Consider the following 26,118-nt stretch of genomic DNA (forward strand, 5'->3'; position numbering starts at 1 on the left):
AGTTAGTACATACACAAAAGAATCTGTTCTACACCAAGACCCTCCGCAACCCCTCCGTCCCGCCCAATACCCTCCTTCCAGTAACCGGACATCTCCCCCTCCCACTCTCCCACTTGCCCCTCCGACTACCACCCTTCGCTTTGATCTTCCCCTCCTCACGTTCCGCATCTTCACCACCGGCTTGCTTGGCCTGTTGCGCCTCCAGCGCCGCATCCGCCTCCTCCCACGGCGCCCCGGCCGCGGCCTCCCCGTCCATGAAATCGATCTGTCGCTGATGCTCTCCGTTCAACCAGTGGAACACACACACGTAGCAGAAGACGTAGCCCGTCTGGCAAGCCGTGGGGTTGGTCAGCGTGTTCAAACAGATGGGACATGATTGCGCGGTCTCCGAGTCCGCGGCGGGCAGGGGAACGGTGAAGATGGGGAGGTACGAGGATGCGGAGATGGGGCTGCGACGGTCCTGGGGTTCTTTTGCGTCAAGTTGCGTGTCGCTGGTCGGAGACTTGAGGGCTGATTTCAGCTGCGCGGGGGAAGAGACGGATGATTTCGCGTCGTCGGGGTTCTTCTTGTTCGCGGATCTCCGTTGCGAGGGCGGGGTCATCCCGTTGGCGACGGGGGCGGGCAGATCCAGCACTTCCGTGGCTTTGCGGGCGAGCTGCCGCGAGAAGTCGCTGGCGTGGTACCATTCCAGGAACTTGAGGGCAAAGATCGAGGCCGGGAGGAAGTAGCGGAGGGAGGTGAGGAGTTGGGCGTGCAGGTTCTGCGGGCTGAGGAGGCCCAGGAGGCTGGAGCCGGGGCGGGTGGTGCGGGAGCGAGTGGTGGGTGCGGGTGGAGGGTCGAGGACCGCGGCGATGGCGCGGTGGTCGGCGGAGCTGAGGCGGCGGATGCGGGTGCCGATCAGCCACAGGAACGGGGAGGAGTACTTGGTGTTGTCGAAGAGGTAGGCGAGGTTGAAGGCGAGGATGCTCAGGTAGTAGCCCGCGTTGAGCGAGGGGTAGATGTTCCGCAGGAACCATTTGTAGTAGTGGAAGAGCCGCTGGCGCAGGGTGGGCCGCGACGGGAGCTCGTCGCCGGGGTGGTAGCGCGGGCCGCCGCTCATGATCAGCGAGGCCTGCGGCGCCGCGTGGATGTCGTACCCTTCGTCCAGCTTGCGCTTGAGGTACGGGATGCCCACCATGATGAGGAGGTTCTTCCACACATCCCGCGTGCGGAGTCGGAGGGCATCGCGCACGGGGCCCGGCGCGCCGATCTGGGCGCGCGGGATCTCGCCATTCTTCGTGAGCAGGACCCGTTCGCGCTTCAGCGAGTAGAAGTTCTCTGTGAAGGAGCCGCCGAAGGTGCGGAGGTAGTATCGTTCGACGAGGAGGGAGAGAAGCGCGTAGATCTCATCGTACGAGTTGAGGATGCGGAGGAGGTATCGCGGGTGGCGGTGGGTGGCGACTGCGAGGATGTAGCGGATGGATGGGGGGAGGAGGTCAGAGAGCTGTTGTTCGGCGAGGAGCTCTACAATGCAGCAGCGGATTAGTTGGGCGTGGATTGTGAGATAAGAAGTGGGTTGAGGCTGGCTGTCTCCGTACTTACCGAAGAGAGACGGCTTCAGCTCGTCGAATTCCTGCTGCAGACTCGGTAAGTACTCCATACTGTCGTAGCAGTGCCAGTCATCATCCCCTGGAGGGCGACAGGGGTGAGTTAGAGATAGAGCAGTTGGGTGGATGGGTTGACGAGGGAGATTCAATGGTGGTCGGGACAAGATGCGGAGGAGAAGCGCTGGGGCTGAGCCGAGGCTTATCGGCCGGCCGCCTTCCACTCCGCTTCGGTCTGGCTGCTGATGATCCGGCAGATCAGCGGCCTCCAACGTTGACACTCATATCCACCATCTTGATCACAAATGGGTCAATTGGGTCCAGCAAAGATGTCTCATAACTCCGACTTATCAACGTGGCTGTTGGCTAACAGAGGGGCTCTACCTTGCTATGTATGAGAACATGCAGATAGAGTTCATGAGAATTCTCGCCTTGGATGGACCAGACACCTTCACACCAGAGAGACTACAAGAGAGACAAGGCAGAAGCTTTCTGGTACATAAATTGTGTTGCTTTGCCTATCATACACTGACCGACGTCTGTCCGAAGCTTTGGGGAAAAGCTGAAATCACACCGACAGGCTGTCGTGATGTAACTGGAGTAGCCACGGTTGCTAAGATGGCTTTCCCAGGCAAGGTTCTGGAGGAAGAGCACATTGACGCTATCTTCGTCAAGCAAGCTAAGCATCCTAGTATTCCCCTTCACCACATTAACAGCCACAGATTCGACACGCCCGGACGTACGAGCCAAAAGGAGTACTGTACTTCCGCTCCACCGTCCCAATCAAACCACACAGCAAGTCTCGCACAACCCATGCTCCTCACCCTTCGACATCACCGATTTTGCGGATGCTCATTCTCCCCTTTAGGCCCCATGGCAGCCGCCTGGATAGCCTCATCCCGGATCTGCATCAACTGTTCCAACTGCCTGCCCTCGGAGACCCGCTTCGAGGTTCCCACCTCCGGAAGGTCGATACAACGCACGACCAGCCGCGCGATCTCCCCCTGCGCAGCCGAAGCGGGGAGTCCCTCGCGCGCCATCATGGGGAACCACATCAGCACGCAGCGTTCCGCGCGGCGCGGATCCCCTAGGTGCGCGTGCAGGCGGAACAGCATCGCGTAGTCCTCGGCGCTGCGCGGCGCTCCCTGCAGCGGGATCCGGCGCCATAGCTTCCAGAAGGACTCGTCGTCGCCGTTCTGGAACAGCATGGTCATGAGGCTTCGCGCGTCGTCCGGGTGGTAGGGGAGGTGGAGCGCGGTGATCATTCGCGAGATCCGGGTGGCTGCGTCGATGTCGTTGTCGTCTTGCTTTCTGGCGGATGGGCTGGGTGCGAAGAAATCATCATCCGTGTCGGTATCGACCGTGGTGCGAGGCTGCGGTGGGGAAAAGATAGCGGCCTGGTAGAGCATGGCGAACGTTCCCATGACGAGGACCGGCGTCCCCTGCAGGGACAGGTACTCCAGCACGCGCAGCGCCAGCTCTTTGTCCGCGTCCGGCACTTGGTCGGGAAACTCTGCATCGTTGGGGGCTCGCGGGGTCAAGAGGGTGGAGACGACGGAATAGCCCAGATGATCGGAGACGGCGCCTCCCGCGGCGGTGTGTTCGCCAAATGCCTCGTAGAGAGTCTGCTTGCTCGGTCCGGAGGGAGGCTTGTGTTGGTGGTCGGCGATAACGGCATCGAGTAGGTTTGTTGTTGGTGGTGACGTGGGTCCGCGCGGGTGTCCAGCAGGTCTAGAACTCGGCGCTGGGGAAGTATAGTAGCAGTGGATTTGGGGTAGACAAGGAGATTGATAACGCGGTATTGCTGTGGCTTGAGCTGAGAGTAATTGACATCGAATATTTGGTCTAAGCCATGGCCCTCGAGGAAGAAGCCCACTCATCTTGTTGCTGTAGAGAATTGCTGAGAATAGAAGACGTCGGCCCATCACACGACTACTACTGAAAGGCTAGGCTAACCGCCGTCATCTCCTCATCGGATGCGGGGAAGCGCAATGCTACTAAGCCAGAATGGGCCGAGCGCCCCACAGAAGCCCAGGAACCATGCAAGTGACAGCCGCCCTTACCGCCTGCTACACCGCCTGGGGCGGCAGAACGCCCGCGACCTCGCCACGGAATCCGCGATTTCGGGGATGAACAGGCCCAGAAAAAAGGTGGGGCGGAATGGTAGGTTTTGGCGGTGGCAGAAAATATCCACCCGATCTGGAATAGCTTCATTTTCGCCGGCGGACTACAGTACAGCACATGTGTATAAGGTACACAGCCAGACCAACTGTGTCAGACCACTAACATATACCTCTCATAAACACAAACCAGATCTACTACTTGTAGATGACGACAGCACTCTCCTCAGTCATTACAAGCTACAACATCTTTCCAAGCTAGTCACCAAAACCTTGAGGAATCATTCATGAACACTGGGATATCGATAAGCCAACCAATCAGACAGAAAAAAAATGCTCCCTGTACAAGATACACCCGCAAGACACTCATATAGATCAGACTCGAGGCACGCAACATCAGCCTCAAAAAATCTTCCCCAGAACCCGTTTCGTTTCCGCCCCAAGATCCTTGAAATCATCCGTACTCTTATCCCGTCCCAACTTGACCTCATTCTGCCTAAACACCCGCCGAACCTTGACATTGCCATTGCCATTGCCATTAGCATCCTTCTTCTCCTTGCCAGCAGCAGCAGCAGCAGCCCCAGCAGCCCCCTCAGCAGCACCCCCGACAGCCAACTTCTCCAACCTCCTCCTCTCCTTCTCCTCATTCTTCCTCCGCATCCCATCCAGCACCTTCCCGCGCTCCACCCCCTCCAAGAACACCTTATCCTCCTTGCGGGCCTTGGAGTCCTCCGCGCGCTGCCGCGCCTCGCGCTCCGACCGCTCGCGCGAGATCTGCTCCTGGAGATCACTCCACTTGAAGCCGCGCAGGTACTTGAGGTTGAGGATGTCATCGTGGTAGAACCCGCCCTTGCGCCCGCCGATGATGTTCCCGTTCAGCGCCTCGGCGCAGATCTTGGCCGTCCGCTTGCTGGCGAACTCCAGCCACCCGTCCGCGTAGGTCTTGCGCTTGTTCGTGGTGCGCCGCTTCTTCGTCTCGGGCGTCAGGAAGACGCGCGTGATCGGGCCGAAGCCGCGGGCTTCGATGAGGTTTTTGAGGGCGAATCTTTACACCAGAAAAGGGTTAGCGTTGGCGTAAATGAGTTTTCCACAATCGGGGGGGTTAGGGGACCATTGTTTGGTACGTACGGTTTGAGATGCGGCGGAAGCGAACTGAGATATACGACGCCGGTCTTGTTTTTCTTGTCCTTCTTCAGGAGCGGGGTTTTCTTCTCGTTGGACGGGGAAGCAGTAGCAGCGGTAGCATCTTCTGCCGCGGCATCTTCTTCTTCGTCTTCATCTTCATCTTCGTCCCCGGAGGCCGCCGTAGCAGCGCAAGTCGTGGGTTTCTTGGCCTTGGCCCTGATCTTGCCCTTGGATCTCTCCCCCTCGCTGTCAGACGCTGCATCGAGATCGGAGTCGTCCGTGTCCAGCCCGTGGAGGTTGTCGGTGTCGTTCACCCGGCGCCGTTTGGCGGAGCGCAGCGCGCCTTTGCTCTGTGCTTCTTCGTCGGCGGCCGAGTCGTAGCCCTTGTCTTGGTCGTCGTCATCGCTGGCGGCGAGATCGAAGGGGTCGTTGCGTTTGCGCGAGGTCATTTTCTTTAAGTTGCTGGTGGTATTGGCTGCGCAAGTGGCTAAAAATTAAAGTGCTTGCGATGGCTGAGGCCCGCCGCGCATTTAGAGTTGCAACTTTTTTGCCAGGCGGCCGGTCGTTGATTGGCCTGTGCACTGCCCGGCCGGGTGGGCCAATCGGGGAGGAGAAGTGGCGGACTCGACAGGTTTGCTCTCTTTCTACTAGATAACTTGCAAGCGGAAGATTGTAGATCATTCTACAGTTTGACTTTACGCTTTTACTGAGTCCATGTGAAATCTAGATATCCGGAAATCATCGCAGGGCATACAATCAATCCAGAAAGACACAAGATCTAGCATCAAACATACAATGTATATGCTCTATGTACAAGACTCTGTACTCCGTCACCGCAAATGTCTCGGCGAAGGATGGGTATGAACAAATGGTATAGACAACACTCAACTCAACTCTCGACCCCTTCCCGAACGCCCAAATCTTTCCGGGGATCTAGAAAAGAAACAACAGAATAGAAAAATATGTCGCTATATACCGAGGGACCACTTCAACCGTTCATAGACAAAGAACCCGGTAGCCGTCATGGGGACGATCTTCATATATCCGATCGTCAGACCGACCCAGAAGCCTCGGAAGCCTCGCTCCAACATAATAGTGCGCGCCGTCTCGACGATCCCCAGCCGATGGCCGTCCCCGACGACGCCTCCGACCTGCATCCGGCGCCGGACGACCTCCAGCGGGTACGAGGATGTCTGGGAGACCAGCCCCGCCAGAGCACCGGAGGCGAGTTCCGCAGCGGCAGTCAGCTGGAGTCGTCGAGAGCCCTTCTTTGATTGAGCGGTCGACTCGGATTCGGGGATGGTGGTGTAGGGGGCGAGGGAGGGGGAGCGCAGCCAGTCGCCGACGGTGTCGTGAGTCAGGAAGGACATGCCAGCGTAGGGGAGCATGCCCAGAAGCGTCGGGGCGAAGCCGCGGTAGAAGTTTGCCAGTCCCGAGTGCGGGACGGCTTTGTTCACAGCGGCAGAGACAGTCTCGGCCGTCGCCGTGATCGGGGCCTGCGTCGCAGATACCCCGGTGGACGTCGAGGGGGGCGTCACCCGTTCGTTGTAGATCTGTCGAAAGATGTCGGTGAAAGAAGAGCGAGCGGTTCGTTTCGTCTCGAACGCTAATCGCACTCGGATCAACTCTAGCGGGTATGTGAAGAAGACCGACGTGATGCCCGCCATACTCCCGGAGACGAGTCGGCGCAGCGGCGTTTCCTTGTCGGGCGACGGGATCATCACCGCCCGGTACTGCTCGTAGGCAAGGAACTTAATCGCAGCGTAAGGGAAAATACGGAGGAGAGTCGCAGAGTGTCCTTTGAAGAGGCCTTGGAGGCCTTCGCGGCGTTTGATGTCTCGAATGGCCGCGACAAGACCAAACCAACTGCCGGTGTATTTTGCAAATTGCGGATTCGAGGCCTGAAAGAGAATCTTGACCCGATCGAGGGGCGCGACAACGGTTTTGGCCTACGATGTTTGTCCACTGTCAGTCCATCCGTCTACCGCTAGCTGCAACGTGTGGGATCATGGGGGGGAAAAACCTACCGCACACCCCGCCAGACCCCCCGCAACACCGCTGCGTACGATATAGTCTACGCTGCGCTTGTTCACCTCTTTCGTGGCCCCGCGGCCGTTCTGTGCTTGGTGTGGGGAGGACGCATCGTCCACCGCGGTCACCTGTGTCGTGCCCACGGCTAATCTCTCTTTTGCGTCACTGGCTGCTGGACCTCGGGCCGGCCTTGACTGGGCGACTTGCTCCATTGAAGAAGGCTGTGAGCTGGGCTGGAAGGACTATTTGACTGGAAGGACAGTAATTTGAATTCTGATGATAGACCGGTCAGCGGCGGCGCATAATCTGATACCGTCACCGGTGTCAACACAATCCTGGCGCGAGGTCAAATCTGCAGGTTATCGAGCAGGTCACGGGCTAACGGATGATTGCGGCCATGGATATGGTCATCAAAGGTGATGTAGAAGGGAGGGAGAAGTTGGCGCGGGAGAATGTAAGAGAATGTGCGGGGAGGGGAATGTAGAGGACAAGAAAGGCCGCAGCAAACCGAGGGGGGCAGATAAGCCTAGGTAGAGATGATCAGCTGGCAAAGGTCACCACCCTGACGCTGCATTTGATTTGATTATTATCTGGATGGATCCAACGGTCGGAAGAGGCAAGGCAGCATGCGGGCACCCTCTGGGGGGGGGGCGGCATGAAGGGCGGAAACTCAAGATTCAGACGGAGATGACGTTACAGCCCTGACATGCCGATACCTGCCGCCGACACCTATTAGTGCTGCAGTTACCGTCATATAACACCCCTGCATCCGACTGGGTGGCGGAAGTGGATTTCTTCTGTTTGGTAGGCCAACCGCAGCCGAACAATTATTCACGCTCATCGCTCTTTATGCCTGAGGCAGCAGCAGCAGCAGCAACATCACAATCTCACTCTTGCTACTCGGCCTGCTATCACTACTTCCAGTTCCTGCATTTACAAATACAATGAACGAGTCTAAGACCATGTTTATCTTCATGCAGCCCTCTTCAAGGCGCGACAACTGCTTAATTCTCAATCCGATACTAAACTTATATACTCCTCCCGTCAATGTTCAGTAGAGGGCCGAGATCCCTCGCTCCGCTCCCTCCCACAGCTTTCCTTCGATATGCATGTATATATAGAGTGAGAAGCTGAATTTGACAAAAGTAATCATGGTCACATCGCTCATGCAAGTTCTATCAAAAACTCCTTTTTCTTAGTAGCTATAGCCACCCAAATGTATGGCCTCGACCAGGCCCAGATCCAATAATCCTATAACACCTCTAATCCCAGAACAGAAAATCAATGAAAGCGAGACGGCGGCTGCTCTAGAAGTTGTAGCGTGTGCCTTGTCTTGTCAGAGGCTTGCCTTGGCGGTTGGTTGCCTTGATCTCTTTCGACTCGTCGATAGCTCGTTTGGCTCGTTTGGTCGGGCGGGAGGCATCCACATGAAGGTGTCCATTGTCGTTGATGCTTGTGTTGTTTCTCCAGCGCATGCAACGATGCTTGTTGTCGTCCACGTAGGTCTTGTTGCGCGTCATGACTCGCTTGCTGGGGATTTCCTCCGACTCTGCCCGTTCTGCCGTCTGCTCCAAGTACTCCTTGCGGTGTTGCATGTATGTAGCGATCTTGTCACGCTGCAGTTGTAGCTCCTTGCGCAGCCTTGACTCTCGGTTACCACGGGAGTCCAGCCAGTCAAGCAGCTGCTCGATAGCATCTGGCTCGTCATAATAGCCCCATTCGGTTGCGTTCGTCAGTTGCGTTGGTCCTTCCTCTTGTTTTTTGCGCTCTGCTGGCGTAGTCTGGAACTGCTTGAAGTATTGCTTCTTGTATTCGTCGGATACGTCAATGAAGCCCACGCGTTCCAACTCATCCGGACCTTGGACCCATAAGCGGCCGTTCGCGTATTGTGCCTCTGCTGTGGAGCTGGTGGGCATGCCTCCATACGGCATCGCGTTTCGTTCAAACCACCAGTAGCGGTTGCAGAAACGGTCCTTGCCGAGGCATCTGGTTCGCGGGCAATCGGCTTCCCTCAGATCGTTATCGATAACCTCGATCTTATCTTCGAGCTTCTTGACTGCGGCTTTCTGATCCTCGATCTTCTTGAGCACTCTCTGATACTGCTTGGTTCCCTTAGGTTGCTTGGCCAATTGTTCTTTCCGCTCGCGCTCCTCTTCTTGCTTGCGCTTGCGCTCAAGTTGTCGGTCCAAGCCACCACGAAGACTCCGCTGGGGAGCTGTCTCTTGGTCGGAGTTATCGGAATCACCGTCAATGCCAGTCATCTTCGAGTCCTCCAGGGCGTCCAGTTCCGGCGCTGGCGATGGAGACTTCTCGGGCTCCGGCTGAAGAGCCTTACGCTCCTGGTGCAAGCGACGAAGCTCCTCAAGACTGTGAAACAACGATAAGTCAATAAGCAATATTCTCGGACAAGCACAGAAACGACATCATGATTGATGTAGCGTCAAACAAAACGGGCGGGTGCGGAATCGTGATACTTACACTACTTTGCGTGCTTTCTGGTATTCGATCTTCTCCTTGCGGAACTCCGTCATCTGGTTACTGCACTCCTCGAGGTAATTTCGAATAGCTTTCGTTTCAAGGCTGAGCATGCAGATAATTTGCAATGCATGGATGCGAAGGTTGATATCCATGGTGGCGTATTGGTACTGAGCAGTTTCCTGAGTTGGTTCGGCATCCAAAGGAGCTAGATGTTCGAGAATTTTGTTGCAGACTTCCTTCATGCGCGGGCGGCCTGAAAGCCGATTGAGGAGGCCGACCATGACCAGTTCCCAACCACCATTCCGGAAATCCCGTTTCCGCAGACGCTCAATCCAACCATATTCTCCGAACATCTCGGCGGCTCGATGAACCGGGATCTCCTCTGCACTGGAGCCCTCACGCTCTGCCTGCGCCTTCAGATTTTCCGCTTCGGCCTTGGCTAGGCTACTCCGAGTCGTCATCCTTGTCACCACTGGCTCCGGTTCAGGGGTAGGCTCTGCCTCCTCTTCTTCCTCTTCCGCCTCCGAGTCGTCGGATTCTTCGTCAGGGAGTTCTGGAAGAGAAATTTGTACAGCACCCTCTTCATCCTTCTCCGCATTGACGAGCTTCTTCAGCACAGCGCAATGGATTTCAACAAACAGCTCACAGTCCACGTCCTCAGAAGAGAATCGCATGGCCTGAAAGAAGTCATCAAAAGTGAAGGAGTCCAGTTGAAAGACCTCACAGTAGACATTAAGCGTGTTCCACGTTTCTAAAAGACGTCCCACAGATTCCATCTCGAGAATACTGTGCAGGAGCTCTTCATCATCTGAGTCATCAACCTCGTCGGTGGTCATATAGCTAAGAGCTGGGCGCTGCTTTTTCTTCTCGGGGTCTGGCGCAATATCCAAATCCTCAATAGGGTACTTAATTGGCGGTGGTGTCGGCTCCTTTGGAGGTTCGGGCTTGACAACCACGACGGGAGGGGGTTGCGGTTGCGGTTGCGGTTGCAACTTCTTCTCCGTTTCCTGAGGTTTGGGGGGACGAGCAGCTCCGTTAGCCTTATGCGCAAGAAGGAACGATGGATTGCCGTTCAAAGACCGCTGATATTCCAGAAATTGGGCCTCCTTCGAGCGAACAAAATCTTGTTGCGATGGCTTGAGCTTTTGTCCTTTGACTGCGGGTTTCAGTTCTGGTAGTTGCTGCGAAGCAAAGAATCCGAAGAAACCCTCCTGGTCGGCCTTTTTCATAGCCTTCTTTTCGGCAACCTTGGCGCCATACTGCAAGTGCTTCGGTACTTCGGTCGGTATTCTGTATTCCTCGGCAATCGAAGGTTTCACCAACCAAGGAGCGCCATTCCACGCCTCCCGTGTCACGTTGTTCTTGATGAAGGCGCGCAGCATTTGCTTGGTGAAAGTCTTCCGGTCTCGGGTGATATGGTCCTGGTCCAGCAGCGCTTCCTCATTTGGACGGTCCAGAACCTTGACAAGATAGGTGCTATGGGCGGGCAGCTTGACGGTTCCATCCGGGTGGAGTTGTTCGGCAAAGTTGGCCTTGTCCCTTATAATACCATGCAGACGGGTGTTGTCGTCGAGAAGAATCAGAACGGGTTCCCCGGGATAGAAGTCTTGCTTAAATTCCTGCGAGCCGGGTCAGCATCCGTCTCTATCAGCGGATCTACATTTCCTCTAGTATATACCTCAAAGATCTCGTCCACTGCACTCCATTGTCAGTCTCAGCGATAGCAATTTTCAAGGAAAGAAATCAGACATACCGAGATTGTCGACCCGCGACACTGTGGAAAACTGAATCCGGCGGAGAATTGGTTCTTTCAAGGCGTCGGGAAAAGCACTGTTAACTTCACGCGACTCCTCCATCTGATGCAATCTGTTAGCGGAGATAGCATAGGTCGGTTGCCTTGTCACATACCTCGCTCTTCAAAGCCTCGAAAAATGTCAATCCCGAGTGACCCGTGATCTCACAAATGAACCTTTTCTGCTTGTAGAAGTCCATCCGCTGAAGGTAGGGTTCATAGTGAATGAAGACCTCGTTGGTCTCAGGGATGACCCAGACCTGCAACTTCAATGAGCCCCATGCGTAGACTGTATTGAAAATTCTGACCGCGAAATATACGTACTTCGGAGCTGTCATCTTCAATGACGGGCCGCGGAAGGTATTGAACTGGTTTCCGCTTGAACAGGACCTATGATACGCGGCGTGAGTTTTGTGTTCGAACGTTTGTGACCACCCCGCAAACCCCAATTAACCCCAAACTTCGCACTCCGAGCTTGCCGACGTACCATGGTCTCTTAGGTTGCTGTAGACACGAATCAATCGATCATAGATGGTTTAACGTTGTGCAGGTCGGGAACATGCCTAACATTTAAATTGTTGTGTTAGTATAATGGCGCAATGTTGAGAGACAAAGAGACTGTCAAAGAGATTGAGCACAAAGTGCAGTGCTATTTGCGGCGAGACAAAGGAAGAGATGATACTTCGGGGATAATGCGCGCGCATAGTGGACTCGAAATAGCTTGCAAGAACTTTCATGGGACATTCTCGGGGGAAGCAAAAGTGCTGGATGGGCATGGGAGTTAAATTGCAGAAGTATGTAGAAAACTTACCCAAACGACGCGTGCTGGATCGCGCAACCCACGACTCCGCGGACCAGATGGGCGGAGCACGACACGAGAATTGAACCCGGGAGGAGCGTGGAGTCGCGCGAAAGGCCGGGACTGAATTGCCGATCTCTAAGCGGGAGAGATATAGGTATCCCAGAAGAGACTCCTCTGGTGCGGGGAGGGAAATGCGACGGTGAGGGTGGGTGAGTGGGGTGGGGGGGGCGAGTGAGGGTAGTCAGGTAATGAGGCTGTAGAGAGTGTCGAGGGAGAAGAGTAGAGAAGAAGAGGAGGAGGAAGTGGAGGAGGAGGAGGAGGCGGAGGAGGAGGAGAAGAAGAAGAAGAAGAGGTCAAGGCAGAAAGGAGAAGCGGTCGCCGCAGAAGAACGAACGGCAGAACTGGAGCGGGCCCCATCTGTAGGTAGGTAAGAGGAGTGGAGGATCATTTGCGGCAACTGAGCAGTGAGTGAGTGAGTTGCTGTGGGAGTGGGTGGGAAGGCCGCCGAGCAACGGAAGGCGGTGATTGGACTAGAGGAGGAGGAAGAGAACGGACAAGACGTTCGGGTCGGGCGGACTGACTACTGAAGTAGGGGTAAAACCGTGGACCTCCCCCCCGCTAATCCCCTTTGGGCCGACATCGCCCTGCCCTGCCCTTCTCCCCTCTGACTGCCCTCCTCCCTCTTCCTCTTCTAGCCTTCGCTGCTGTTGCCCGCCCTCAATCTCCTCCCCCACCACCACGACTCTACATGTATTTACACTCGTTCGACTCGTTGTCTTCGCGCGAATACAGTGGTGGGCTCGAGATAATTTTTTTTTGTCGGTCTTTATCATCCCTGCACAGAAACCATAATTCCATCGAGACCCAGCTGCGGGGACCATACTTCGGGCTCGATATCCGACAGCAACCCACCCTCAAATGACAGCGCACTTTCATGAGAGATCATGCTCGAATCGCCCGTGTTTCTTCTAAATCCCATTTGCATAGCCATGTGCATGGACGAGGAAAAGGCTATCGTGTCGTAGCCATGATATCTTTCCCATCTCGTCAAACACGCGACCTTATAGATCGCCTCGGAAACGACACCAGCTTCGCGGTCCACAGGTACATGCCATTTTACGTCTCTGACAACAACCACCCAACAAGCTAGATTGCAAGTTAGTGTCTAATGTCCATTTCAAACAGAGATGAGCTAGTCTTTCGTCTTGCAGTGTGACTATATCATGCTCGCACTCCCAGACATCGCTGGACAAACTACTTCTAGTCGACTATCTCATCGGAATTATGTACCAATCATCAAGCCCGTCTGGTCGTCTGCAGCGTGCATGCTTACATTTTAATTGTTCGCCCATCTCCCTTATAATCGGCTAACACGCGTCTTTTGTGGCGAGACATCATAGGTAACCGGAAAGGCTCACACTTGACGATTTGCCGAAACCACCTGAAGCCCGGTTGTTTTATTGGCAAGACCCCAATGGCTTACATGCCGATCTTGACTCTCTCTCTTTCCTAATATTGTCCATGCATACGCAGGTCTAAGAACAACGGTATCACGGCTTGGGCACAGTTAAATTAACGCCTCTTCCTCGACCTATCTTGCTCGGGAAAGTCCACACTTGAGCATAGACTAGCTCATCTTCGGTGTCCTAGGGCAATGACTGCGGTGACGGAGCTAGAAGGTCCAGGTTCGAGAATGTTTATTAGCAGGAACTAAAAGGAGACACAATAGGAAACTGCCAGATGTAGATGCAGACACTGGACCGGCATTCATGGAGGCTTGAAAGACCGACAAAGTCCAAGCAGCGAGCTTATGAATGATGTCATAAGTAGCTTCTAGCATTCTTCTATTCATCAGTGAGTCCACCATGCATATTGCTTCAGTCCAATGGCGCGGTGTGGACAAATTCGAATGCGGTGGCAAGAACACAGGCAAAGCCCCGATTCTAGAACCCCACGCCATAAAGTCTCTGCAGGGAAAAAAGAAAGAAAATCAGCAGTATTATCGTCAGCCAAATAGACACGAACAACCAAGTCCCTTCTGATCCCACCAATCATTACCTGCTACACGATTCTGCTGCATCACATCACGACACAAAAAAAAAGTCCATCTGATCCCTCGCCGAACGGCAACCGACATCCCGAAGTATAAATCGAACACTAAGACAAGCCACATTGTGTTCGTCTACCCCAACAAAAACCACACACCCTCATCTAACGGTATATACCCGATCGATATAAAAGCAAATTTCACATGTTTAAGACAGTTCAACCATTATTCTTGAGACAACCGCGAAACCCCACTAATCAATTTTCACACATCCAGCTCCCCAAGCTCCTTACTAGTTGGTTCCTCTCCCGAGCTCCCAATCTGCAGTGTGACATACGGTGGAAAACGCGATCCATGTTTAAACCTCCTCGCTAAACCCGATTGGGCCTGATAGCCGCTGATAAACTTTGCAAAATTGACTGATCGGAGGGCGGGGTGGGTCCTCCGACCACAGCAAAAAAAAGCACGTGGATGATAGTCAAACAATGCAAACTGGCCTTCTCTCTTTTTATTCGAACTCTTGTCTTGTGTGTAATTCGTCGGGGTTACACTACATTTATATGTACAAATGGGGCTTGCGTCCCGTATCGGATATTTTCTCTCTTTTACTTCGTGATTTTTCTTCTTACAACTGGGAGTAATTTTGAAATCTTGATTGCGTGGGATTGTGGTGAATACTGCAACTCCACAGGGACACAGATCCGAGCCCGGTCTTCGTTTCTATCTATGCCGTGAAATAGACCACCAGAAACCCGACCCAGCTACCAACCACTCCCAGAGCGGAATAACTGCTGATGAACATCAACGGGAGGAACTCATAGCGTCCCAGCCCGAAGATGAGCTGGTGTCCCACGGAACAGTAGATGATGAGCGGGATGGCCACCGTCAGGTACAGCAACGAGAAGCGGTCGGCATAGAAGACGCGACGCCGCTCCGGCACCGGTGCCACCTGGTCAAAGGCGAAGAGGAACAGGATCAGCCAAAACACGGCGTAGACCGTCTTGATCGGGAATTCGGCGGCAGTGAAGAGCAACGGGAACAGAGAGACATGGCCTGCTACCGCGAGCGGCCGGAACGCACTGAAATACCGCCGGTCTTTGAGCGCGATCAGACTGAAGGGAATAATAATGAGGAGAACGGCTTTTTCGTGGACGTGCCAGCCGAAGAGAAAGGATGCGTAGCCGCACAGAGTAACGGCGCCGACGAAGGTCTCCCAGTCTGGCCGACGCCAGAGCTTGATCAATGGCAGCTGTATGGCAATCAGCGCTGTGGCTTCACGATGGGGGCGGGGGGCAACGGTGTACTTACCAATTGGAAGAGAAATGTGAGCGCGAATGTATGCTCCTTGGTCACCTCTGGGAGAATTGCAAATGAAGTGTCGCCAACGAGGCCGCGCGTAACACTGGTCAGAGCTTCCTGATTGACTGGGAGCCCCAGGCGAGGAGCAACTACCAAACAAAGTCAGTCAAACCATGCAACTATACTCCGGGATTGAGTACGAACGTGGAATTAGAGCGCGATCAGCAAACGAGTACATTGCCCAGACGTTTGGCGCCCAGTAGGCATGGCATAGCCCTCTCGAGAACGGAAAGAGCCTGTCTTTCAGTTGGAGTAATTGGCCCCAAGAAGCGAATGGGCCAAATGCCAAAGCGAAGATACCCACAACACAAATTCCCAGCTTGATCGTGTTAAGAATTTGAGGCCGGAAGACCGATTTGGGGTCCAAACAATAGGCTCTCAGCAAGTAGACGAAGTAGGCGAGCGAAAGATACAGGTAAATGTGCTTGAAGCACAGCAGGGCAGCAAAAGTGATACCGCTGTAGAGCAACGTTGACTGCTTTCGGGCTAGAACAACCGACAGGATTAAAAGACCGTAGAGAAAGCCGTTATATTGGAAATGAATGTGATCAATGATGAGCAGCCCGGGAGACAAGAGGATGGACAGGCTGGCGATATGCGCGAGATGTCTGTTCTGCTCAGGCACGGACTTGACGAATCTGAAGGATGAGTAGACCTGGTCAGCTGGAAACCTAAGACACAAGACAGAATATGGGAGAGGAAATATACCTGCTGAGCGCGAACAAAAGGACAAGTTCGGTGACAATCACCGTAGCTCTCTGGTAGTATACCGTCTGCCACGAATCATGGTTGAGATTCTTGACCACCAGCATTGCAGGGTCCACATAGGGAGCTGCTTGTGAAAGAAGCCATTCGAAGGCTGCGAAGAAGGGAGGATAGTCGAGGGTCCATTCCGACGTTTTCTAGCCGCCATTGACTGGTATTAGCTTGATCGCTCAGTCTCCCGTGATGGTGGTGTCATCGTACCTCGTAGTACCATTCCTGCACGGGCAACGAATGTGTGATCGCAAGCCAGTTCCGATGCACTTCAAAGTCCGTTGATTTGCTGTAATGGAGGCCGGTGGTCAGCATCAGTCGAAGAGGACCATCGGGGAATTCTTGCCGACCACGTACTATGCGGGGAAAAGAAGAATCTTGAAGGCTGTCGCGACGATGGCGCACTGGGCCAATGAAGGGTAAAGCTCAGTCATTGGAGAGACTGCGCATGACGCGCTCGCAGAGAGAGTGTGAGAGGAGAACAAGAAGAAAGAAAATGAAAACAAAGGAGTGAAGTTAGAACTGAAGAAAGCTCACGATCGGTGGAATAGTTGGTAGTTAAGGTACCGCTAGTTGCATGCCAATCCGGGGGAATTGACACGTGATGACGGCGGTCAGGGACGGAGACACGATGAAAGGCCAGTTTGTCCCTTAATTATTGTTTTCCCCCCTCAATTGCTTTATTTAGTCCCTTATATTCAGATAATGGACTTGGCCACCGCTTCGGACTTTGGAGTCCGTCATTCTCACGTCCTCTCCTCGGTCGAAATCCGTCACTTTCTTGACATCTCTCCTGCCACTGCTTCAATCGCCAAGGAACTTCGTGTTTGCGTGATCGCCATTGTGGTTGGGTGGACCACTTCGCGCATTGTCTCCGCGTTGTTGAACCGAAGAGCTCCCTCTGACCAGTGACGATCTTCCCACTGATACATCCGACCTAGCTCCAGCTCTATTTGCTTCTTTGTAATCTGAGGTGTCTTGCTTGGGGTCCTTGTTCTTATTGCCAACCTGTGCCTTGTTATCGACCATTTTCTTTCGATCCCCTGCTTCATTTGTTCCGGTCTCTAGTGACAGCGTCACTAATCCTCGACGAATTTCCGATTCAACCGACGTCATGAAGACCCCCACCTCTTTCTTCTCTTTCCTCGCCGTCGCGACTGCTCAATCTGTGATTGAGAGCTCCAGCTTCGGTTATGGCCCTGCGTACAACTCACCTTCCTTACTCTGTGGCCGCACCCTGCTTTCCGACTTCATGCTGACCTCGCTGTAGGCTATCACGCACACCGAGTTCAGGTTTCATTCCGGGCTGGGAAGTGAAGGGCGAAGCGCATACCCCTGATATTGTATGAACTGATCCCCATGCCAATTGCGACAATCTTTGGCTTTCCCAAGTGCTGACTGCGTTCTAGCTGTCTAACAAAGTCATTCTCACACCTCCTTACCCTGGAAATACGAGGGGATATGCTTGGGCTGAGTCTCCGTAAGTCATCAACGAGGCGACAACGGCTTGAATGTGTCCTTACATTTCCTAGTATAACTCAGTCAGAATGGACTGCGGAGTTCGAGTTCCGAGCAACGGGCCCTGAGCGAGGAGGTGGTAACCTCCAGGTGTGGTATGCAAAAGATGGGAAGGACAAAATTGGGACTTCCAGTATCTACACTGTCAACCAATTCGACGGGTTTGCCCTGGTTATTGACAGCCATGGTGGAAGAGTATGTGTATGGCCCGTTTGTATGGAACCGAGCATGGCTAAGTTGTCGCACAGGGAGGCAGTGTTAGAGGATTTCTCAACGACGGCTCGACGGACTACAAGAGCCACAGGAGCGTGGACAGCCTAGCTTTTGGGCACTGTGATTATCCCTACCGGAATCTTGGGCGCCCTTCTAGTGTCCGCATCAAACACAACAACGCAGTTCTGGAGGTTACTGTCGACGACAAGCTGTGCTTTTCGACTGATAAGGTAGCCTTGCTCTGCATCTCGGATCATGATGCCTGTGGCTGACCTCTTTTAGGTTACTCTCCCAGCCGGCAACTACTTCGGTGTCACCGCTGCAACCCCCGAGAATCCCGACTCTTTTGAAGTCTTCAAGTTTGTCGTCAAGTCCGCCGAGTCTGGAGCTGGCAGCAACATTCCCGTTCAGCAGCAGAATGTCGATCAGAACCAGCAACCAATTGCTACCCAGGATCAAGGTACTCAGCAACAGCAACAGCAGCAGGAAGCTCGCTCGGGTGACGCTCGCTCGGGTGACGCTCGCTCGGTGACTGAGCAGTTTGTCGATCTCACTGGCCGCATTCAACTGATCAACCATGCTACGAACAACATCGTCCGCGAGATTGGTAACCAGGGAACCAAGAGCGAGAATCGTCATGTGGAATTGCTCCAGAAGTCGGCCACCAAGGACCAAGTGGCCAGCCTTGAAGCCAGACTCCAGAAGATGGAAGACATGCTGCAGGCCATCCAACGGGATCTGGCAGGCAAGGACTACCACGGCCGATTCTCCCAGTTGCAGGAGACCTTGCGCTCATCACACTTGAGCTTGACCCAGGAAGTTCTGAACGGTACGCACGCTTCCCCTCTGCACCAGAAGATCCATCCGACATCATTTGAACTAATGACTCCCTATTAAGGCATCACCTCTTCCGCACCCCGCATGGGATTCTTCATCTTCTGCATCATCGCCTTCCAGGGTGTCCTTGCCAGTGCTTATATCCTCTACAAACGCCGCCGTAACAACATGCCCAAGAAGTTCCTGTGAATCTACTCCTTTACAGTGGACCTTATAACTCAGCTTGCGCAAATTTCGTTTAAGCCTGCATCTCCTTCCCTGTTCTGGACCCACAACTTCGCCATGGCTCATCCTTCGACCCTATCGGAGCCGGCTCACACCCCTGCAACACATCAACTCCCACGGCAGCAATCAAAGCAACCCGCCCCCGCCCACCCGTATAAGCAAATCAGCAAAAACCTCCAAAGGAAACCTACTTGACAGAGAAAAACAAAACAAAACTTTGTATACCACACACGCACCGTTGATTTCAAAGTCCCTGGAAAGGAATCTGTTAAAGTATCTGAGCGTATCAGCCCTGCTTTGGTCATAGAATTTAGTATCGGTGAAGTTCTCCAAGAGAAAGAGAGCCCTTCTTGCAATCTAGAGTGTACTGTATCCCTGCTTTCGTGCAATGCGTTGCATCTCTTCCCCGATAATAGACATGTCTCCCCACTGACTTGGGTAAGAAATCCCAAATCCCATCGACATCCGGGCTAGACATCAGACACCACCATTTCCCCTTACTAAATGCATACAAAATGTCAATGAAAGCAAAATGAAAGATCTCTAGAACCCAATCAGAATGCCGGTGACTGTAGCTGTACGAGGGAAATTGGAGCGCAATGCAGCCAACTCTACAAAATCCCTACGACGGGCGGCAAAAAAGGTCAAATCATGCAAGTACGAAAAATGAATTCAGAGCTCGATAACCTGTTTGTCTCTTCGCCCCAATGCAAACTGCTAATGAGAGACATGTTCCATGCGTTGAGATGCAACCGGCGAACGTTTAAGGAACCTGACAAACACACAATAAAAGACAAGTGCACAACATAATCAATTCCATGAGGACTTGAGATCGGCTACTTCCAGTAGCAGTCTCAAAATGAGAGGAGTTGTTCCTCTCTAGTCTGCCCTGTCGATCGCCGCTCTGCAGCAGGCCTCCTTCGATGGAAAGTACAGAAAACAAAAAGCCAGGCATGCTCCCTTGGACAGAGAAAAGGTGAACCTTTCTAAAAATGATAGAATAGAACCGCCATGTATGAGAGAAAGCTGGTAACGCCGAATATCCATGAACAACAGAAGACACAAAAAAAATAAAGAAGACAAAACCGTCGTCAGAAAACAAAAATTCCCTCAAGATAGCCTATGCGGAAATAATGATATTGCGCCAAATGGTATGTTTTCTGAATCTTTCAAATAGTTGAGACACTGTGTGGTCCGACATGCAACAGCAGGCCTGGTAGGGATCTATTAGAAAAACGCTCTCCCTTCTTGTAGCCCATGGGACGGGCCATCTGCGAGAGGTGGCAACTTACCTCTTAAAAATAACATCACAGCAAATAGACAAATTATCGTATCAAATCGTCGTCATAATAATAATATATGCGTGGCTTATGTGCCACAGTAAAAATAAAACAAACAGTCGTCTCTCGAGCGCCGCTTGCATCCTCCGAAGAGAGGATGTTCGTGGGGCCGGGGCCCGAGCATCGACCGGCGCATCCGGGATTTAGTCGTTTATGACTATTGTGGTTGGGCCGATAAATCCCGGATGCGCCGGTCGATGAGATCCTTCAAGGCCTGTAGCGAGGCTATCTCAGTGTCGGCTGTGGGGCGGATCTCTGGAGCGTTCGCACGGAGTTGGTCAATCAGCAAGCTCATTCTATCGTTGGCACCTGGAGGAGTGATATGCTCCCGCCGAGCAAATGCAAGGAGGTTGGCTGCAGCTTGGCGCTCAGCAGTGGTGCGGGAATTCGAGATTGTGGTGCTCGCATCCTCATCGGTCATTAGGGGTGTCTGTGGGGGTAAGGCAGCACGGGCGTGCGACATAATCTTGTCGTACTCGGCGGTTGCATGATCGAGGAACTTGTTCGCATTTGCTTTCAGTAGTTGATACTCCGCGTTTTCTCTGTCGGCAGAGTCAATATTGGTAGTCGAGTCACAATTCATGGGGGCTACTGGCCTTTTGACCTGGCTAATAAAGGTGTGTTTGATTCCATGCTCGGACACGCGGTACCTGACGCTGCCTTCTTCCTGATCTTCCATCTGGGTGATCTCGTCGTCGGAGAGGAGAACGTCTATATCGACCATCCGGGGGTGCTTTGGCCGGCGAATACGCTTGTAGACATCGTATCCTTCTTCGTCCTTGGAGGCGTAAACGTAATCATGCCAGGCGTGATTAGGGCAAATCCAGTTGTGGTGTGCGAGATCACTTCCTGGAACTTGAGCGGGGGGCGCGGCCATAGGCGGATCAAGACAATCCAGATGCCAGGATAGTGGACAGACATCGCACTGGATGATAGGCCGACCGCTAGCGGCACTTCCTGCGCACTTGAAGCAGAAGATGGGAGTCCCTAGAGCGTCCACTGTCCTCAGCAAATGAGAATCGTCGTAAGTACCATTACGGTAACCACGTCGACCTTTAGGCTTTGGCATTGGAACTATGGCCTCGTAGGATTGACCGTCTTTCTTGTTCACCCTAACACCGGCGAAATGATCCCGAATACGGGCTGGAAGCTGAAAGTCCTTGACATCCTTTTTGCCAAAGCGCTGATCAAACTTGCTAGTCAAAGAACGGAAGGCCCGTCGCATGGCACACTTGGGGCAATACCAGTCTCCCTCCGGAGGGTTGTTTGGGTCTAGTGGGGGTTTCAAGCATGAGAAATGGTAAGAATTAGTACAACCGTCGCAGCAAAGGAGATTGCCGCTGTTGTTGCATTCGTGGCAGATCTCGTCGTTGTCAGGTCTCTCGTCTTCAACATCGCTATCATCACTACCATGCATGTTAGCCTATAGGACACCAGCAGTAAACAAGAAGAAAGAGTGAAGCAGGAATTGTGGTGCTTACACCATGGTAGGCGTGAGTCGGCGGTTGTCACCAGCTTCACTGCTGGCTCGACTGTCGGAAAGGTTTTCTGCAGTTTCTCCAGAGGAGGATGCGAGAGGGGCTGATGCTACAAATTCAGCTGAGGGAGCGGGAGCAACTGGCTGAGCTGGAGGGGGCGTTGGTGCGGAGGGATGGGCGAAAGGGGGAGTAGGTGAGCGAACTGGGGTTGGGATATCAGTAGGGTGTAAGGGTCGGACTTGACTCTCAGCAGGGACGATGGTTGGCAGTGGTGTCCGAAGCTTAATCCGCTTCACCCTGTCTATTCTGTCTAATTCTTCAGACTGCGTCTCGTCCTCTTCTAAAGCATGCTTCAGTTGAGAGCTGACCGTTGTTGGTGGCATAGAATGGCGAGCTGTGAGGTCTGCTGCACCTTTATTGAGTCCGGCGGAACGGGTGTGTTTGGCCTTTGCGCGGGGAATCTTGATTCCAGGGGCTGACCCTGGGAGCTGTGCTGAGACCGCCCCGGCCTCAACGTCCTCAAATGTATTTAGTGAAGACAACGACGAAACGCTACTAGCCGATCGAGCGCGAGGCACAGTTGGCATTGAGTCAACCTCTGTTTCCCCTTTGTCCTCGTCTGCCTGTGCGCGAAGCTCTTCTGCCTTTACCTCGTTCCAGGCGGCCCGCATGATGCTCTGAAATGCTGACTTCTCCCGCGAGCCAGGATTTCCTTGGCATACACCCTCCAACACAGATAATGAAAAGGGATCATTGGCACAGGATTCCCACAAGCGGAGGAGCCCGCGGCTTACCGGGATGTTGTCGGTCTCTGTCGCCATCCGTAGAGCCTCCTTGACGGCCACTTGGATCTTCTCCACGTTGAAGTCCGCGGAGGTGGGGATGGGAAGCGCCGCAAACGCGGAAATGTCAAAAAGTGAGCTGGCCTTCTGTGGCGCAGCCTCATTGGACTCGACTCCAGACCTTCTTTTGGCGGGTATTATGGGTGGAATTGTCTTGGGCATCACGCCGACCTTCCGCAAGTCTGCCGGAGAAGGTCGAGTCCCTAAAGGGCGCATCGTGTTCAGAACTGGGTTCCGACTATCACAGTGATTTGACCATGGGCTATCCGCATAGCTAGGGGCCGGCGCTCTTGCAGGAGGCTCGGCCCAGTCTTTGCTTCCATTGTCCTGCGACTCCGTCGCGTTCTGTAGCGGAGCGGTGGCCTCCCGCGAGTCTATGCCCGTGCGCCGTTGCTTTGCGGGCCTCGCGGCTTCGGTGACTGAATTAGTTGTGCTTGCCATCATGGGCGCATCAGGTGGTGTGTTAGGTCGGGAGGGAATAAGGGAGGAAGAGGAGCGGAGGGTCGGAGCCATTGCTGTAGACAGGGCTCGGGAGGTACAACGGCTGCAGGCGCTGGGTTAGCGAAGAACAGACAATAGGCATTAATTAGCCCGAGGATATTGTCAGATAATACTTACTGAGGTAAATGACTCCAAGCGAACACCGAGCGTGCCCAGCGTGGCTGGTTGGAATCGAGGCCAGCCCGCGCGCTGTCTGCGGGTTGAAGAAAGGAAGAACCGCGGAGTTCGCCCGGAAGTTTTCGAGGGATCCCAAGCAAGCTCCTAAGGGGGTTGTTGCGGAAGCTGCCACAAACACCAAAGTCAGCACGTCTGCCCTACGTAAAGGACAGTTTCAGCCTTGAAATGTCTAAGTGGTAATTTTGTTCAGGGAAAAATTACCGTCAATGATGGATCCTGTTTCTTGATAGCTTCTCAGCTACCGATCCTTGCACAGGCGCGCAGAATAGCCGTGTAGGGCACAGGCTCTGGGGGTTCCCGTGCACCTGGACAAGTGCAGATTAAGTTCTGTCGCGCTGCCAATTTTATGACAGCGTAGAAGTGAATGTTAATTTTGAAGATCTCGCGGTACTCGATTGAGATATTCTCAAAGGAGCAGTGAGCCTATGATCTGGTCAGCCACGGTTTGGTCCCCTAAGTTGTTTCGCCAACACCGATGCCCAACCAACATAATTGGCCCAGACTGGAGTCCTCCAGACTTGATTTAGGGGCAGTCAGTTTTGGCTATCAGCAATTCATCTGGACTGAAGCAGAGGCGCATCTAAAGTAGAATGCCCGGATAGATCTCTGCTCTTGCCAGAGTACTGGCACATGGGAAATGGCTCTTAAAGGCAATGGGAAGACGTAATTTGTGGCTATGAAAGCCCACTTACCAGGAGAAAGTAGAGCACAAAGAGCTATCGCGTTCAAGCTACCTGTCACTGCAGGTGCGGAACAAGCCTCTTGGTCGAGTCACGATCAGGCCGCGGAAGTTAGGAGATAGAGACGAAGATGGAGACTTTAGGAAGTTGACAAGAAGGAACAGACCAGCAGGTCTCCTAATACAGAAGTGCACTAATTTCGATTCCAAGAGAGAGATTGGAACGGATGGAACGAACGGAGAGTGGTAGAATGGCAGTTCGGAGGCAAGTGCGCAAAGATGGAAAACAAGTCGACAACAGATTTGAGGCCTGAAGATGAAATGTCCTCAGTTCACACTGAGAGGCAGAAAGCCTGCTGATACAAGCTGGGAAGAAGAGTGAGAATGGACGTTGTCAAGGGTAGAATGATGATGGAAGTGATTTCGAGACAAGGATGCAGAGCTACGATGCTCTGGTCACAGCAAGAGAAATGATGCTACGCATTCAACGCGAAGGCACTCTCGTGGTCACGACTCTGTCGAAAGAAGAGAGATTTGAACGAGGATGGTGGGGATGTCAATAATCTCAGGATGACAAACTGACGAGGGGAGGGCGTCTGTACGCAACGCGCCAGATGTCGCTTCAGTGGGTAAAAGATCTGCAGGATCTTGGAAGGTCTTGATATTGAGCAGACGGATTCAAGGGACTGAGGAAGAGGGGCTAGATAGAAAGGAACACAGCCAAGTAGGAAGGTGTGATGTAGCGAGAATCGTGCAGTGGCAACAACACCAGACACGTTGAGAGATGTAGCAGCTCCGGAAGCTGATAAACAAGAAGCCGCTGTGCTGAAATGCTTAAAACAAGTTCAACGTCTAGTAGAAGACAGTAGAAGCTTTAATCTTGCAGGTGAGAGGTGAAGGCGTAGGGATAGCTTGACTCTGTTGAGCAACGCGTATGGAGGTTCTATGTGGTGGAGGAGAAGATGAAGAAGAAGAAGATAGGAAGTGTAACGGTGATCGAGGGAGAAAGAAGTGAAGGAAATCTGTCTCTGAGTAGGCAGAGAGAAAGATAACAGTGTTACAGTTGGTAGCTCAGGGAGGTTGGTGTTAAGGACGAGATGTCTCGATGCTCTCGGGACTTCGGGGAAGAGGGATGTTGGGTTGGGTGGGCCAAGTGAAGGGGGGTGAGGAGGGGGGGGGAGACCTTCTTCACTCAGTCAGTATTCGGCCAGGAGAGGCAGCAAACACCAAACTGAACAGCTGCCTTGCAACACGTTGACTTTGGTGGCCGGACCCGAATATTCAATAAGAGGAAAATGGTGTTTAAGAAGAAAGATGGAAAGACGAGACGGAGAGGTTCGGGAATTCTTTCAGTTTGGCCCACTGCTCATTTCCTCCTCCTCCTCCTCCTCCTCCTCTTCTTGTCCCCTTTGGCTGCTGTCTGTTCAAACTAGGTACAACTTGACAACACGCCTACTCGAACCTGTCTGGATTGTTTCTGAAATGCTACGAGTCGCTTGGAATTAGCGAGTTCGTGCCCGTATGATCTTGAGGCCTTCCTGCCTTTGCGTCGGCGGGCAGGCAGATCAAAGTCCTTTCACACACCACGTGAAGCAATCTGATGATCTCCTATCCCCCAACTGCAACTAAACCGTAGGGTTCCCCTCCAATACTACTAGCCTCCCTGACAGTCAGAGTGATATCAAGTGGTGTTAGGATTTGGTTGTTCTTCAACATGAGCGCTTCCGGACGTCCTGCCCAAATTGGTGGACAGGCGGTCATGGGCTGAACCAGCGAATCTCTCAGGAATCCATAGGTCTTTGACAAGATAGTGAGAGTGAAGATGCAGCTAGATGCACTTCAGCGCCGAAAAGAAATGTTGACCCACAGGCCATGCAAAGGGAGAAGGATGAAGGGTCAATCAAATGTGTGTGCTCAGCACTATCCTAACCTAGCTCAAAAGATGAAATTGTGTAACTACTGCTCTCAACTCTCGAAGATTTCAAACCACATACCTGGGTTGGCATAAAATCTGTCTGAGCAACAACTAGGATAGAACAAATAAGCCCCAAACTCAAGGAACTTGGCAGCAACTGGCTGACACCAGCTATCATAATCTTCATTGGTGAACTGTATCTGGCTTGGTTTCACTGGACATATACAACTCTTCCTCTTTTTGAACTAATTTATGTGACAGCATGTTTTCAACAGGGAACTGCGAGGGAGAGGTGGTCCT

General features: G+C 53.1%; 9 protein-coding genes across 9 annotated transcripts; 1 reads left to right on the forward strand and 8 right to left on the reverse strand.

Moving 5' to 3' along the window:
• Positions 1-28: 28 nt before the first annotated feature.
• On the reverse strand, positions 29-1,736 carry pex12 (ubiquitin-protein ligase peroxin 12; the record flags this gene model as incomplete). Its single annotated transcript, XM_025645822.1, has 2 exons — positions 1,582-1,736; positions 29-1,503 (listed from the first exon to the last, which is right to left on the reverse strand). Exons 1-2 carry the CDS (start codon positions 1,637-1,639, stop codon positions 29-31), a joined length of 1,533 nt encoding a protein of 510 aa, XP_025501542.1. The 5' UTR covers positions 1,640-1,736.
• Positions 1,737-1,936: 200 nt separating this feature from the next.
• BO66DRAFT_393681 (uncharacterized protein) lies at positions 1,937-3,473 on the reverse strand. Its single transcript, XM_025647815.1, has one exon. The coding sequence runs from the start codon at positions 3,461-3,463 to the stop codon at positions 2,417-2,419; it is 1,047 nt and encodes a 348-aa protein (XP_025501543.1). The 5' UTR covers positions 3,464-3,473; the 3' UTR covers positions 1,937-2,416.
• A 448-nt stretch (positions 3,474-3,921) lies between these two features.
• Positions 3,922-5,322, reverse strand: BO66DRAFT_393682 (RNA-binding ATPase activator ESF2). The gene is made up of 2 exons (XM_025647816.1): positions 4,832-5,322; positions 3,922-4,748 (listed from the first exon to the last, which is right to left on the reverse strand). Exons 1-2 carry the CDS (start codon positions 5,275-5,277, stop codon positions 4,106-4,108), a joined length of 1,089 nt encoding a protein of 362 aa, XP_025501544.1. The 5' UTR covers positions 5,278-5,322; the 3' UTR covers positions 3,922-4,105.
• A 312-nt stretch (positions 5,323-5,634) lies between these two features.
• BO66DRAFT_393683 (coenzyme A transporter) lies at positions 5,635-7,496 on the reverse strand. The gene is made up of 2 exons (XM_025647817.1): positions 6,856-7,496; positions 5,635-6,777 (listed from the first exon to the last, which is right to left on the reverse strand). The coding sequence occupies exons 1-2, from the start codon at positions 7,069-7,071 to the stop codon at positions 5,797-5,799; spliced, it is 1,197 nt and encodes a 398-aa protein (XP_025501545.1). The 5' UTR covers positions 7,072-7,496; the 3' UTR covers positions 5,635-5,796.
• A 495-nt stretch (positions 7,497-7,991) lies between these two features.
• On the reverse strand, positions 7,992-11,966 carry BO66DRAFT_151504 (DDT domain protein). Its single transcript, XM_025642151.1, has 8 exons — positions 11,941-11,966; positions 11,617-11,692; positions 11,454-11,519; positions 11,246-11,389; positions 11,091-11,193; positions 11,016-11,032; positions 9,338-10,956; positions 7,992-9,226 (listed from the first exon to the last, which is right to left on the reverse strand). The coding sequence occupies exons 2-8, from the start codon at positions 11,617-11,619 to the stop codon at positions 8,167-8,169; spliced, it is 3,012 nt and encodes a 1,003-aa protein (XP_025501546.1). The 5' UTR covers positions 11,620-11,692; positions 11,941-11,966; the 3' UTR covers positions 7,992-8,166.
• On the reverse strand, positions 11,692-12,438 carry BO66DRAFT_151515 (uncharacterized protein). The gene is made up of 2 exons (XM_025642152.1): positions 11,941-12,438; position 11,692 (listed from the first exon to the last, which is right to left on the reverse strand). Exon 1 carries the CDS (start codon positions 12,346-12,348, stop codon positions 12,067-12,069), a length of 282 nt encoding a protein of 93 aa, XP_025501547.1. The 5' UTR covers positions 12,349-12,438; the 3' UTR covers position 11,692; positions 11,941-12,066.
• A 2,161-nt stretch (positions 12,439-14,599) lies between these two features.
• BO66DRAFT_378983 (dolichyl-P-Glc:Glc1Man(9)GlcNAc(2)-PP-dolichol alpha-1,3-glucosyltransferase ALG8) lies at positions 14,600-16,527 on the reverse strand (the record flags this gene model as incomplete). Its single annotated transcript, XM_025645823.1, has 6 exons — positions 14,600-15,227; positions 15,287-15,426; positions 15,482-15,975; positions 16,046-16,239; positions 16,304-16,382; positions 16,451-16,527. 6 exons carry the CDS (start codon positions 16,525-16,527, stop codon positions 14,703-14,705), a joined length of 1,509 nt encoding a protein of 502 aa, XP_025501548.1. The 3' UTR covers positions 14,600-14,702.
• Positions 16,528-16,792: 265 nt separating this feature from the next.
• BO66DRAFT_422063 (putative lectin family integral membrane protein) lies at positions 16,793-19,254 on the forward strand. Its single transcript, XM_025650018.1, has 7 exons — positions 16,793-17,296; positions 17,364-17,436; positions 17,503-17,573; positions 17,626-17,806; positions 17,860-18,054; positions 18,107-18,653; positions 18,723-19,254. The coding sequence occupies exons 1-7, from the start codon at positions 17,208-17,210 to the stop codon at positions 18,848-18,850; spliced, it is 1,284 nt and encodes a 427-aa protein (XP_025501549.1). The 5' UTR covers positions 16,793-17,207; the 3' UTR covers positions 18,851-19,254.
• An 818-nt stretch (positions 19,255-20,072) lies between these two features.
• Positions 20,073-23,362, reverse strand: BO66DRAFT_151680 (putative PHD finger domain protein). The gene is made up of 5 exons (XM_025642154.1): positions 23,165-23,362; positions 21,708-23,090; positions 20,823-21,632; positions 20,179-20,768; positions 20,073-20,099 (listed from the first exon to the last, which is right to left on the reverse strand). Exons 2-4 carry the CDS (start codon positions 23,057-23,059, stop codon positions 20,384-20,386), a joined length of 2,547 nt encoding a protein of 848 aa, XP_025501550.1. The 5' UTR covers positions 23,060-23,090; positions 23,165-23,362; the 3' UTR covers positions 20,073-20,099; positions 20,179-20,383.
• Between the last annotated feature and the right edge of the window lie 2,756 nt (positions 23,363-26,118).

This window comes from Aspergillus aculeatinus (genome assembly GCF_003184765.1).
Source record: "Aspergillus aculeatinus CBS 121060 unplaced genomic scaffold BO66scaffold_40, whole genome shotgun sequence".
NCBI classification, from domain to species: Eukaryota; Fungi; Ascomycota; class Eurotiomycetes; order Eurotiales; family Aspergillaceae; genus Aspergillus; species Aspergillus aculeatinus.

Bases quoted from the DNA above. Each gene is read 5' to 3' on its own strand.
- BO66DRAFT_393681 (XM_025647815.1), bottom strand. From the start codon at position 3,463: ATGAGTGGGCTTCTTCCTCGAGGGCCATGGCTTAGACCAAATATTCGA.
- BO66DRAFT_393682 (XM_025647816.1), bottom strand. From the start codon at position 5,277: ATGACCTCGCGCAAACGCAACGACCCCTTCGATCTCGCCGCCAGCGAT. The intron at 4,749-4,831 runs GTACGTACCAAA...TCTGGTGTAAAG, and splicing joins CTTCCGCCGCATCTCAAACC to ATTCGCCCTCAAAAACCTCA.
- BO66DRAFT_393683 (XM_025647817.1), bottom strand. From the start codon at position 7,071: ATGGAGCAAGTCGCCCAGTCAAGGCCGGCCCGAGGTCCAGCAGCCAGT. The intron at 6,778-6,855 runs GTAGGTTTTTCC...CAAACATCGTAG, and splicing joins GGGGTCTGGCGGGGTGTGCG to GCCAAAACCGTTGTCGCGCC.
- BO66DRAFT_151504 (XM_025642151.1), bottom strand. The intron at 11,390-11,453 runs GTACGTATATTT...TTGAAGTTGCAG, and splicing joins TTGAAGATGACAGCTCCGAA to GTCTGGGTCATCCCTGAGAC. The intron at 9,227-9,337 runs GTAAGTATCACG...GTTGTTTCACAG, and splicing joins CAGAAAGCACGCAAAGTAGT to TCTTGAGGAGCTTCGTCGCT.
- BO66DRAFT_151515 (XM_025642152.1), bottom strand. From the start codon at position 12,348: ATGGGGCCCGCTCCAGTTCTGCCGTTCGTTCTTCTGCGGCGACCGCTT.
- BO66DRAFT_422063 (XM_025650018.1), top strand. From the start codon at position 17,208: ATGAAGACCCCCACCTCTTTCTTCTCTTTCCTCGCCGTCGCGACTGCT. The intron at 17,297-17,363 runs GTACAACTCACC...ACCTCGCTGTAG, and splicing joins AGCTTCGGTTATGGCCCTGC to GCTATCACGCACACCGAGTT. The intron at 17,574-17,625 runs GTAAGTCATCAA...TACATTTCCTAG, and splicing joins TATGCTTGGGCTGAGTCTCC to TATAACTCAGTCAGAATGGA.
- BO66DRAFT_151680 (XM_025642154.1), bottom strand. From the start codon at position 23,059: ATGGCTCCGACCCTCCGCTCCTCTTCCTCCCTTATTCCCTCCCGACCT. The intron at 21,633-21,707 runs GTAAGCACCACA...CATGCATGGTAG, and splicing joins CGACTCACGCCTACCATGGT to TGATGATAGCGATGTTGAAG. The intron at 20,769-20,822 runs GCCAGTAGCCCC...CTCTGCCGACAG, and splicing joins TTTATTAGCCAGGTCAAAAG to AGAAAACGCGGAGTATCAAC.